Here is a 12,772-nt window from a genome sequence, read left to right on the forward strand (position 1 = left end):
TTTATACTTTATATAAGAAAATAAAATTTTACACCATGTAATTCAACTTTTAAAGCTCTGTATTCATGATTATAAAATACAAATGGCTACATTAAAACAGTACAGTGGGAAAAAAGGAACTCTCCAATCCCTGAAGGGCAGAGTAATCAGTTGCAAATTAGATGAGTTTCACTCTCTGAAGGAGATGCTTTGTCACTTTTTCCCCTTTCCCACAGCCAAGCTGAGCTGTTTCTGGAGTTCCACCAACTTTGAGACTGCTGCATCTATCTGCTGCTTTTCAGCCTTCTGGGTCTTAAGCTGCTGTACATACTTATCCTAGAATAAGAACTGACTGTTAGTATATATAGCAAGCTTGTACAAAGGAGACCACCTAGTTAGGAGGAGGCAGTGTTGGGTGTGCTTTTTCTTACAAGTTCACATAGCTGAAGTCTAAATTCACTGTTCATCCTGGGGTAGGCAAAGCACAGCTCTCAAGACACCTTTTTCAACTAAAGAGGGAAATGACCTGAAATCCATCAGGGTGACCAGAAAGCAGTGTGGTGTGCTCCCAACATTCGGCAGCAGATCCTCCATCCAAAAAGGAAAAAGACAAAACTTCAGAAGCCAGCTCCACTGTATAGAGCTTTTTGCTTCCTGGATGCCTGGCTCTGGTTTTTCAGTATCCTAGGCCCTCCTCACAGTTGCTTACCCCTGGGTTTAGACATCTAGTGTCCTGGCTGTCATCTTTGGGCCTGTAGACCTTGTAAAACTATCTTTAATCAGCTTCACCCTGGCCAACAGACAGAGATGGTGGGAGTTGTAGTGCAGCTCCATCTAGATGGCCACAGGCATGAAGCAGAGCAAGGACCTTATTTTTCTCTTCTTTTTTGAAGCTGCAGTGAAGCAGCTTGGTTCAATAAGACTACAATGGCTGGCTTAGGCAGACGGCTGAGCAAAATTCTTCACATGCAGTCGGGCCGACTAGTTAATCAAAATAATTTACACTTCAGCATTACCTGTTTGGCTACTTCTTCCTGAAGTTCCTTTGTTCCCAATCTTGCATCACTATTTGCAGCTGTTTTTTGCTTGTAGGGAGAAAATTAAAACTAAATTAGGGACAGCACAACAAACTTTGTTCACAGCACCAGCACTGAAAAATACTTCCATTCATTTCTCCCATTGCCACTGTCTACCAGGCAGTGTCCAGAATGCAAGGAAGAAATGGATCTGCAATGGGACAGAGTGCAAGAATAAATGCAATGCTAAAGAATATGGGGTACAAGTCATGGCTTTTGCCTCTAAATTAGAAAAAAATAGGAAGAATGAATTGTGTTGCAGCAAATGTTCTGGGATTTTACTAAGCAACAGATGGAAAGCCAGTAATATGAAAAGGAGAAATGAGAGGCATAGCTAAGGTACAGACTTTTATTTATGTTACTCTTGTCTTCCATATGAAAGAGTGTAATGCAAGGGTAGGAATGATGCAGGCCCCCAAGATGCTGAGCTGGAGCTCATGTGACCCCTTAGCACTGCTTGAAGCTGTTGGAAATGCATATCTAGAGGGGTGCACAATTCCTACCTCTGCTCCAATCTGATTCAGGAGACAGTACAGTTGTCCATGTCTGTTTGCCGGTTTGGTTTTTCGTGAATGTAAACCTGAATCCCCTCCCACCCTGGAAAGGTTTGGGAGAAGTATCTCTGAAGCATTTCTAGGGTGGGAGGGGCCAGAGGAAGGAAGCACTCCCTTCTGAGTCCCTGCTGCCTTGGAAAAACTCCAGGGATGCTTTTCCCAAGCCTTTTCAGTACCGCAATGGCTGGAGCAAGGGAGCACTCCTTTCCCCCAAGTCCCTGCCGCCCTGGTCCAACTATGTTTGTAGGGTCTGATGTCTCCTACTTATGCCTGCTTTGTAAGAACAATGCTGGCTCTGAAAAAGTTGCATTTAGTATAGTAAAAAATGTTCCATAATGTCCATTCAGATACCTATGAAAAGCTGATAAGCAAGGTGATATGATAAAGACAGCTTAATAAATATGTCTGGCTAATTTAAGGCGTGTGTCACAGATAGCAGTGACCTATGACAAACTGAACAGAAGCAGTAGCGGTGTCTGGGCCTTCAGAAATAAAACGGGTAAGGTTCATCCTCTGCTGTTTCTACAGCACTACCAACTGCTCCCTGGGCTGTACATATAACTACGCTTATAAGGCATCAATGCATGTAACATGCCTTTAGATCCTGCACTCTCAGATGCAACAAGTGGAATTTAGTAAGCCACAAATAGGTGTCTGTTTCAGGGAGGAAGGAGCTAGGTTAGTTTAAATGCCAATCTGAGGAAGACAAAAAGTGTGTGTGTTCCTTCAAACTGCCTGTTGATTTATGGCAATCCCATGATTTCCTAGTGTTTTCTTAGGCAAGGAACCTTCAGAGGTAGTTTGCCAGTTCCTTCCTTTGAAATATAGTCTACAGCTCCTGAAATTCACAGGTGGCCTCTCATCCAAGTACTAACCAGAGCCTAAAGGCAGACAGTGGTTACTGAGGTGTTAAATCTGATGACATGTTGAACCCACAGCCCACCTCATACCCCAAGAGTTCCCATGGCAAGACCAAAGTTTTACAGGGATATCAGGTTTTACCTTAGGCTTCAGTGGAAAGTCTTCAAGCTGGAAGAGGACAGAAGGGAGCAGGAAAAGAACATAAGGAGTAGAAGGAGGCAGGAGAAAGATGAGCAGTTAGGTGCTGCTGCAGAGGATAGAGCTTTGCAAGCAATCTAGACTGCTATAAACCAAGACCCGACCATCGTCAAGAAAGCTGCACTGCTATGTAGAATCTGTCCTCTCCCAGTCAGACATATAACACAGGTGAAGCATATAGTTAACACCAACAAGCATCTATCTGGATGCTGGACAGATAACTAACCTGGGAGCTAAGCGGTAGGTACAGCATAGAGGAAGAAGCGAAATAGCAGTAAAAAGAACAGCCTTTCTCTAAGCTTCAGAAACCTAAAATACTTAGAGGGCCTAAGAATGTGCCTCCCCTAAACAGTTTCCTTATAGATTCTAAAAAGAACTTGTCCACCACAGAGAAACTAAATAGTTTGATTTTGTGCAAACAGTTATTCTAAGAGTGCCTCCTAATTAGAAGGAAGCAAGCTCTAAGCAATGATTCAATGGGCAGCTTTTTCTGAGGTAAGGCTAGGCCTTTCTGCTGTGTCCCTCCAGGTAATTGAATGATCCAATGCCATCTGATGCAGGGAACTGGTGGAGTCACCTGTCTGCAGATGCTGATTGGATGGAGGTGTGCCACAACAAGCAAATCAGCCAGAGACACAGAGGCAGCCTCCTCTGTGGGTGGGTATGGCAAGTACCCAGGAGACATTTGGCTATCTCTTTTTTCCATTCACTCTAGTATTCAGTTTGGGAACTCCTGTACTCAGACAGAGAGAAAGCAATGACAAAGTGTAGGGAATGGATAGGAAGCTGGCAAATGTATGACATGAATTTATCACCGGCCTGCCTGTAGGAGAGCTCTTTCAGTAGGTCTCCTATGATTATCACAAGAGAGCAGGTACAAAGGTGAGGTGTTTACAGCATAGCGATCAAGGAAGGCCTGTGGCCTGGCAAATGCTGTCAAGTAAGGTGAAGCTTCAAGCAATTCCTGAGCATTCTGCAATCCCACCTTTCCCTCCTGACTAAGGCAGCCTCTGAGTTCCTGAAAACATTGTTCTCTCTTTGTAACTGGATATAAACCACTACCAACTACAGTCAGCCCTCTGTATCCACAGATTTTTTTTTATCCACAGCTTAAAGCAGCCACAGCTTGAAAACATTCAAAAATTACATAAATTCCAAAAAGCAAACCTTGATTTTGCCCTTTTATATAAGGGACACCATTTTACATCCATTGTATTTAATAGGATTTGAGCATTCAAGGATTTTCTTATCCATGAGGAGTGGGGGGGGGGGGTGTCCTGGAAGCAAACCCCAGTGGATACCCACTGTATTCTGAGCTTCTCTGGGATCAGGGGAGGGAGAGGAGGCATGCTCTGGAACTAAGCAAGGAACATGTGTAGCACTTCAGTGATCACACAATATCATATAAGGCTTTCCTGAGAGGTTCTACATACATTAGCTCTGCCACCTCTCCTTACCTGGCCACCGCCAAAGCGTTTCCGCAGGTTTTCAATTTGTTCTGCCTCCAGCTTCTGGAACAGGGGAGTTACCTGATGCAAAATTAAGAGTAATATAAAATCAATGAAATATATTACAAATTTGTTCTATGCATACAGGGGTGTGTATTCTGTGTGCTTATCATGTGAGCAATGCACATGCTAAGAAAACCTATTTTTCAAGTTTTTCAAGCAAAAGGGACTTGAAATGTTGTCTGACAGACATGAGAAAGCAGTTAAGGATTGATGGCAACAAGGCAGAATTCACCTTTGATCCTTGTTCATGGCTACCTGACAATCATAATTCTGCCACCACAGTTCCAAGTAAATTTTACAAAATTCCATTTTAGGGTCAGATTGTTATCAGGATCTTACACCAATTAGATAAGTTACTGGGCACCTTTTGAAAGGTTTCCAGTGTAACCCTAACAGAAAGACCAGAAAGAAATCCTATTTGCACTTAGAATTAATTGGGTCTTTTCATTCTGGCAAATGTAATATCAGTGTCACTGGCAATAATCTTTCAGAACTCCTAGAGAACAGGAGAAGTCCCAGCAGGGCAAACATTGTATCCATCTTCAAAAAGGGGAAAAAAGAGGGCCCCAACTATTATCGTCCAGTTCGTCTGACATCGATATCAGGAAAGATTCTAGAGCAGATAATTAAACAGAGAGTCTGTGAATGTGGGTTAGACAAGGTAACTGTTACATGGATTAGTGATTGGTAGACCGGCTGAATGCAAAGGGTGCTCAAGAATGGCTCCTTTTCATCCTGGAGAGAAGTGACCAGTGGGGTCCCACAGGATTCTGTCCTGGACCCAGTGCTGTTCAACATCTTTATCAATGACTTAGATGAAAGACTTGGGAGCATACTTAGCAAATTTGCAGATAAAACCAAATTAGGAGGAATAGCTAATACCCCAGAGGACAGGATCAAAATTCAAAATGATCTGGATAGACTAGAAAGCTGGGCCAAAGCTAACAAAATGAAATTCAATATGGAGAAATGTATGGTACTGCACTTAGGATGGAAAAATGAAATGCACAAATATAAAATGGGGTACACCAGGCTTAACAAGACTACATGTGAAAGGGATCTAGGAGTCTAAGTAGACCACAAGTTGAACATGAGTCAAGAGTGCAATGCGGCAGCTAAAAAGGCCAATGTGCTTTTAGGCTGCATAAATAGAAGTATAGTGTCTAGATCAGGGGTAGGCAACCTGCGGCCCGCGGGCCGGATGCGGCCCGGCGAGGCCTTGGGACCGGCCCCAGCCCGGTCCTGCCGCCGACTGCCGCCGGGGCCTTTGGCCTCTCACGCACAGGGGTAAGGGGGGCAATTGTCTATAGATGCCTCAGAAACATGCATTGATATTAACATTTTTTAAAAAATCAGCAAATTTTTTTCGCGTGTCCTCCACTTTTTTATAAAAAGTGTCTTCCATTTGAAAATTTTGTCCTACATTTGTCCTGGTTTATTTATTTATTTACATTTTTTAAAAAATATTTAATTATTTGTTTTTTGGCTTCGGCCCCCCAGTTGTCTGAGGGACAGCAACCCGGCCCCCGGCTCAAAACGGTTGCCTACCCCTGGTCTAGATCAAGGGAAGTAATAGTGCCACTCTATTCTGCTTTGGTCAGGCCCCACCTGGAATACTGTGTCCAGTTCTGGGCACCACAATTCAAAAAGGATGTGGAGAAACTGGAGCGTGTCCAAAGGAGGGCGACTAAAATGGTGAAGAATCTGGAAAAAATGCCCTATGAGGAATGACTGAGGAAGCTGGGAATGTTCAGTCTGGAGAAGAAAAGGTTAAGGGGTGATATGATAGCCCTGTTTAAATATTTGAAGGGATGTCATATTGGGGAGGGTGAAAACTTGTTTTCTGCTGCTCCAGAGAACAGGATCTGGAACAATGGATGCAAGCTACAGGAAAAGAGATTCCACCTCAGCATTAGGAAGAACTTCCTGACAGTAAGGGCTGTTTGACAGTGGAACACACTCCCTCGGAGTGTAGTGGAATCTCCCTCCTTGGAGGTCTTTAAACAGAGGCTGGATGGCCATCTGTCGGGAATGCTTTGATTGGGAGTTCCTGCATGGCAGGGGGTTGGACTCGATGGCCCTTGCGGTCTCTTTCAGCTCTATGATTCTATGATTCTTCCTTTATAGGAAATCATAGAATCATAGAATCGTAGAGTTGGAAGAGACCACTAGGGCCATCCAGTCCAACCCCCTGCCATGCAGGAAATCCAAATCAAAGCATCCCTGACAGATGGCCATCCAGCCTCTGTTTAAAGACCTCCAAGGAAGGAGACTCTATCACCCTCCGAGGGAGTGTGTTCCACTGTCGAACAGCCCTTACTGTCAGGAAGTTCCTCCTAATGTTCAGGTGGAATCTCTTTTCCTGTAGCTTGCATCCATTGTTCCGGGTCCTGTTCTCTGGAGCAGCAGAAAACAAGCTTGCTCCCTCCTCAATATGACATCCTTTCAAATATTTAAACAGGGCTATCATATCACCTCTTAACCTTCTTTTCTCCAGGCTAAACATCCCCAGCTCCCTAAGTCGTTCCTCGTAGGGCATGGTTTCCAGACCCTTCACCATTTTTGTCGCCCTCCTTTGGACACGCTGCAGTTTCTCAATGTCCTTTCTGAATTGTGGCGCCCAGAACTGGACACAATATTCTAGGTGGGGCCTGACCAAAGCAGAATACAGTGGCACTATTACTTCTCTTGATCTAGACACTATACTTCTATTGATGCAGCCTAAAATAGCATTGGCCTTTTTAGCTGCCGAATCACACTGTTGACTCATGTTCAACTTGTGGTCTACTTGGACTCCTAGATCCCTTTCACACGTAGTTTCATTCAGCCAGGTGTCACCCATCCTATATCTGTGCATTTTATTTTTCCTCCCTAAGTGCAATACCTTACATTTCTCTGTGTTGAATTTCATTTTGTTAGCTTTGGCCCAGCTTTCTAGTCTATTCAGGTCATTTTGAATCTTGATCCTGTCCTCTGGGGTATTAGCTATCCCCCCTAATTTGGTGTCATCTGCAAATTTGATAAGTATGCTCCCAATTCTGTCATCCAGGTCATTGATAAAGATGTTGAATAGCACTGGGCCCAGGACAGAGCCCTGTGGGACCCCACTGGTCACTTCTCTCCAGGATGAAAAGGAGCCATTGTTGAGCACCCTTTGGGTTCGGCCGGTCAACCAGTTACAAATCCATGTAACAGTTACCTTGTCTATTCCACATTTTACAAGCTTGTTTGCAAGAATGTCATGGGAAACCTTGTCAAAGGCCTTACTGAAATCAAGATATACTATATCCACAGCATTCCCTTCATCTACCAAGCTGGTAATTTTATCAAAGAAAGAGATTAGATTTGTCTGGCATGACTTGTTTATCTGAAACCCATGTTGACTTTTTGTGATTATGGCATTGCCTTCTGGATGTTCACAGACTCTCTGTTTAATGATCTGCTCCAGAATCTTTCCTAGAACTGATGTCAGACTAAATGGACAATAATTGTTGGGATCCTCTTTTTCCCCCTTTTTGAAGATGGGGACAACGTTTGCCCTTCGCCAGTCTGCTGGGATCTCTCCTGTTCTCCAGGAGTTTTCAAATATGATTGCCAATGGCTCCGATATTACTTTTGCCAGTTCCTTTAATACCCTTGGATGGAGTTCATCTGGTCCCGGAGACTTAAATGCATTTAGATTAACAAGGTGTTCCTCTACTATCTCTTTATTTATTCTGTGCTGAAATTCCCCTATTCTGTCCTCTGCTCCATTATCCTCAGTTTGAGCACCCTTTTCCTGTTCTGAGAAGACTGAGGCAAAGAAGATGTTGAGTAATTCTGCCTTTTCTCTGTCCTCTGTTAACATTTTGCCATCCTCTCGACGCAGTGGCCCTACCGTTTCCTTCTTCTTCCTCTTGCTGCGGACATATCCAAAAAAGCCCTTTTTATTGTTCTTAACCTCTCTAGCAAGCCTGAGTTCATTCTGCGCTTTAGCTTTTCTGACTTTACCCCTACACATGCCTGCTATTTCTTTGAATTCCTTTTTCGTGATTTCCCCCTTTTTCCATTTCTTATAGATTCTCCGTTTCAAACTTAGCTCGGTTGAAAGTTCCTTAGTCATCCATCCTGGTTTCTTGAGACACCTCCCATTTTTCTTTCTCACTGGAACTGTTTGAAATTGTGCCTTCAGTATTTCCCTTTTGAGAAAGTCCCATCCGTCCTGAACTCCTTTATCTTTTAGTATTTCTGACCATGGAATCGCCCTCAATACTTCTCTAAGTTTACTGAAATCCGCTCTCCTAAAGTCTAGGATGTGTGTCTGACTCTGCCTGGCTTCTCCTTTCCACTGTATTACAAACTCCAGGAGAACATGGTCACTTCCACCTAATGATCCCACCACTGCTCCCTGGTACGATGTGGCGGAATTTTCTGTTTTCTCTCCAACATAGTGTCAGGGGAGGAAGGCAGAGAATGAATGGAACACCCAACCTCACAACAATGAATGTAATTTTATACACTAATAGTCAAAGATTGGGGTTTGCAAAAAGGGCCTTTCTAGGTCCCACCAGTGTGGAGAAATTCACTATGGAAGGAAGAGAAACAAGATAAAATACCCTAGTGGTGAAATACACTTCATTTAGAGGTCTACATGACACCAAATCTGATGTCAAATCCAGTGCCAAGTTAAAAACATAGCTTTTCATTCAACTTTTTGGGGCCTGATTGATTTTAACTAAATCTGTACATGCGTTGTGGTTTTAAAACTGTTTTAACTGGTTTTGACTGCCTTGTTTTAATTTGCAAAATTAAGTTGGTTTAAATTATTTTTTACTGTTTCATATGGTTCAAATTGGTTAAACTGATTGTATTGCTCCCTGCCCTGAGACCTTATGATCTAGAGCAGGGTATAAATATTTAATAAATAAATATTTTGATAGATTACTATTCATTTTAAGTTCCAGCTGAAGCTATTAGAGACCTTTCCATCCAACTTGTTAGCCAGTTATTGTTGAGAATTAATTTTAACAAAGGATCCTTCTCTGTTATGCAAGTCCCTACCTGCAGCCTGATATGCTACAGCTAAAAAACAAGCTTACCCCTTCTCTACCACTGTGAAAGCTTAGAAAGTCACAGTTCCAGGACAAGCTGTATAACCTCCAGCCTTTAGGACATACCGTGCCAATCTGATGTCCAGCAGGCAAAGTGCAGACAAAGTCATTGGTCAGAACGTTGTAGTCAGCAGGAATGCACAACTGCCGTTGTATAGTAGTGCTCACGTTGGGCATGTACGGCTGCAGGATGACAGACAACAGGGAGGCAATATTGACAGCCACCCCTATCACAGTGCCTGCTCGCTTCCTAGGAAGAGAAGAAAACTTTTATCATTCCAGGGAGGAGTGAAGCCAAGAAAAGAAAGTGAGCCAGCATTGACATCCCATAGTAAAAGAAGGCTGGCTAGCTTAGCTCAGAAAATCAAAAGGGAAGCAAGTAGCAAACTCTGGAACCAAGAAGGCTTCCACCTTCCCCCAAACCCACATTCAGCATTAGCCCAAGGAGATTAAATCCCAAATGATTAGAGAGAATTCTACTTTTTGGGTTCTGCCTGGAGTATGTATACAATAAAAAAATAGACTGACTTGTCTGCATCGCCACCCTTGATCTGTTTCCAGGGCTCGTTGACCTGGAGGTACTGGTTGCCATGGCGAGCAATATTCAGGATGCTGCGCAGGGCTTCACGTATCCTGCAAGAGAAAAAGAGTTGAGTGGGAGGAAAAGCAAAACAAAGAGGAAATGAAAATGTGACAGCTTTCCCTCCCCACTAGTTCCTAGGAAGGCCAGTGCCCAGACTGTAAAATAACCACTCTTCTGGTCATCTGGGGCAGATAAGAATTAGCTCCAGGCAAGAATAAAGGAAAGTGCTTCCAAATCAGCTGCTTAGTTTTCTTTTTTCAAAGAAAATACTATGTTCAAGCAGACAGACTTGATACTTATACTGTAGGCTACTTATCTTTGGTAAGTTAATTGAACAGTAAACACAGCCTCTCATTCAGATAACTAATCTACCATAATCTGACACAAATAAAGTTTGTTTCTTTAAAATGCTCTATTATGGGATTACAGCCAGACTCCAGCTTCTAGATGTAGCAAAACCCATCATAGCCACAGGTTAGTTTCTACAAATGGTATTTATGGGATGCAAGACTGCCTGGAATAGATCCCCCTCCCCACTGCCATTCCCCTCTCCTTTTGTGTCATGTCTTTTTAGATTGTGAGCCTGAAGGCAGGGAACTGTACAATTAACAATCTATATGCTATTGACAGCCTTTGTGGCTGATGAGCAGGCCTTAGCCAAAATGCTGCTAATGCCCATTGTGCTCCTCTAGACCAGATTTTGACTAAACCAGGGATGTACAAGTTCCTCAGGCTACTGGCATGTGCTGTTCTAAGAACGTACTTGACCTTCTCCAACAAGTGATTGTACTGACGCAGCTCCAGAGTGATGTGTGCCAGCAAGCGCTTGTCGTCTTGGCTCAGCTCCATAGCAGGGACGTGTCCCCCGAAGAATTTGCACACAAAAGACCCGGCTCTAAGAAAGAGAAAAATTAGATATTCTAATTCACTGACATAGACAGTTTGGGTGCAGTCATTTGATTTAGAGGAATCCAAAGTAATCATCGCATTTTAATAGTTGCATTTCTCCTACTGTCAGGAGCCAATGGTTTGTGCAAGAAATTTGTGACTGGCAACTAAACAGGCAGATCATTCAAACAAACAAACAAACAAACAAATAAATTTGGGCTTCAGACATAATCTAGAAGATACAACTTTATGGGCTGATATTCTTCCCAGCTATGCTTTCTGAATCTCTCATTATGAAAACTGTAGCCTGATTTGCCTGGATTCCTGGCTGGACATCCAACTCTTTTTACATTGGCATAGTACCTCAGGACTGGTTCTTCAGCAGCAGTGTGCCACAGGGGTTACAATAAGGAGCTGTGATGGGGCATATACGACCTGTGTACTGCCCACCCTTACTTTATGTAGAACTATAGGATATAAGTTATCCTGTTTCTTGGTATTTTTAAGGTTTAAATTTGTTTGTGTTATTTTGTTTTATTCTATTTATTTTATTAATTTTTTAAAAAATGTTTACATTTTATTTTTATTTTTTGATATACTATCTTTTCCTCCAATAAAGTGATGTGTATGCGTGATTGTCCCTTCAAGTATTCTGTTGACTTATGACAACCTCATGAATTTCACAGAGTTTCTTAGGCAAGGAATGAGGTGGTATTGCCAGTTCCTTCCTCTGAAATACAGCCTACAACATCTGGGATTTTTTGGTGATCTCCCATGCAGGTACTAACTGGTGCTCACCCTGCTTAGTTTCCAAGATCAGACAGGCTCTCGTACCTTACATCTTATTAATTTTAATAGCTTTAAATGTATACATTTTAAAGCAATTTTTAAATACTTTTTAATAATGTGTATAGGTTTTTAATAAGTTTTGTTTTTAATAAGTTGCAAGACAGCTTACAACTTGTTAAAACAAAACAGAAATTAAAACCTATAAAAAGTAATCAAAAACAATGAATTTAAAAACGGATCTTGTAGCATCTTCAAGACTGAAAGAGAAATTGGTAGCATGAGCTTCCATAGACCTAAGTCTACTTCTTCTGATACATGGGATAATGTAGAAAGTCCGGGGACAGATCTATATAGCAGTCTGTGTATGAGACTATCCACAGGAATGCAAAACCTTGTGGCTGTGGAGATGAGGTGACAAGTTCAGTTTTAACAATGGTCATTCGGGGACAAGGCAGGATGATAGATATTGCCTACAGCTGAGTGGATAACCATATGAATAAGTATTTGGATGTAGTGTGGGAACAAAAAAAAATTGATGAACTGGCTGAGAGAGCCCCCATGAAGCTGGGGGGCTAGCCACTATTACAGTGTGTATCGTGTGCCAAGAAACCATCGTCTCTATTCAACCCACTGCTGGTGGACTGTAGTTTGTGGACATATTCCAGTTCTGCTTTCTCTTTCCAACCTTCCTTTGTAGTTTTTTGTTGTTGTTGTTGCTCAAAGACCACTGTCCTGAGGTCCAAGATGAAACACCCAGGAAGACAGATGTGTTCTGCAACTGGTTTTTGTGTATTCCCATTCCTAATGTCTGATTTATGTCCATTAATCCTCTGGGTCAGGGCCTGGCCTGTTTGCTCAATGTAAATGTATGGCATAAATCACATTAAGAGGATGAACAAGTGAAACTCCCTCTAATATTGTTGGTGATGTCATTAGGGCCTGTGATGAAATTGAATGAATAGATGTGTGGGCAGAGTTAGAATCTGGGGTTGTGGCAAGGCTTTGTCCACATCTGTGTTGTGTGACCTCCTGTAGGTCAGTTACTGTTTAAGGTTTGCAGGCTGTCTCTAGGTGAGTAAAGGCTTGCCACCAAGAGCCCTTGAGAAAGCAGCATTATTGTCCAGAATACGTTGTAATTACCAACTACTCTGTTTCACTTATTCTCATAAGTTCTCCAAGACCCCTTAGCATACTGAATTTCCAGACTAACACGGCTAAGTCTTTGAATTCTCTAAATATAAAA

General features: G+C 42.5%; 1 protein-coding gene across 2 annotated transcripts in view; it reads right to left on the reverse strand.

The window, feature by feature from the left end:
• Positions 1-38: 38 nt before the first annotated feature.
• Positions 39-12,772, reverse strand: part of MARS1 (methionyl-tRNA synthetase 1) — a 37,507-nt gene continuing 24,773 nt past the window's right edge. Inside the window, exons 16-22 of one of the 2 annotated variants that reach the window (XM_089482223.1) lie at positions 10,616-10,747; positions 9,798-9,902; positions 9,336-9,519; positions 4,126-4,197; positions 2,612-2,638; positions 996-1,064; positions 39-315 (exon numbers count right to left, since the gene is read on the reverse strand). In XM_089482223.1, the coding sequence (XP_089338349.1) occupies positions 193-315; positions 996-1,064; positions 2,612-2,638; positions 4,126-4,197; positions 9,336-9,519; positions 9,798-9,902; positions 10,616-10,747 (712 nt within the window). In that variant the 3' untranslated portion in view covers positions 39-192. The remainder of the gene's footprint in view (positions 316-995; positions 1,065-2,611; positions 2,639-4,125; positions 4,198-9,335; positions 9,520-9,797; positions 9,903-10,615; positions 10,748-12,772) is intronic. The other variant, XM_089482228.1, reaches the window with a different exon arrangement.

The sequence above is a fragment of the Sceloporus occidentalis genome, unplaced genomic scaffold (genome assembly GCF_023333645.1).
Source record: "Sceloporus occidentalis isolate IW3139 unplaced genomic scaffold, rSceOcc1.0.p SCAF_1, whole genome shotgun sequence".
Classification (NCBI taxonomy): domain Eukaryota; kingdom Metazoa; phylum Chordata; class Lepidosauria; order Squamata; family Phrynosomatidae; genus Sceloporus; species Sceloporus occidentalis.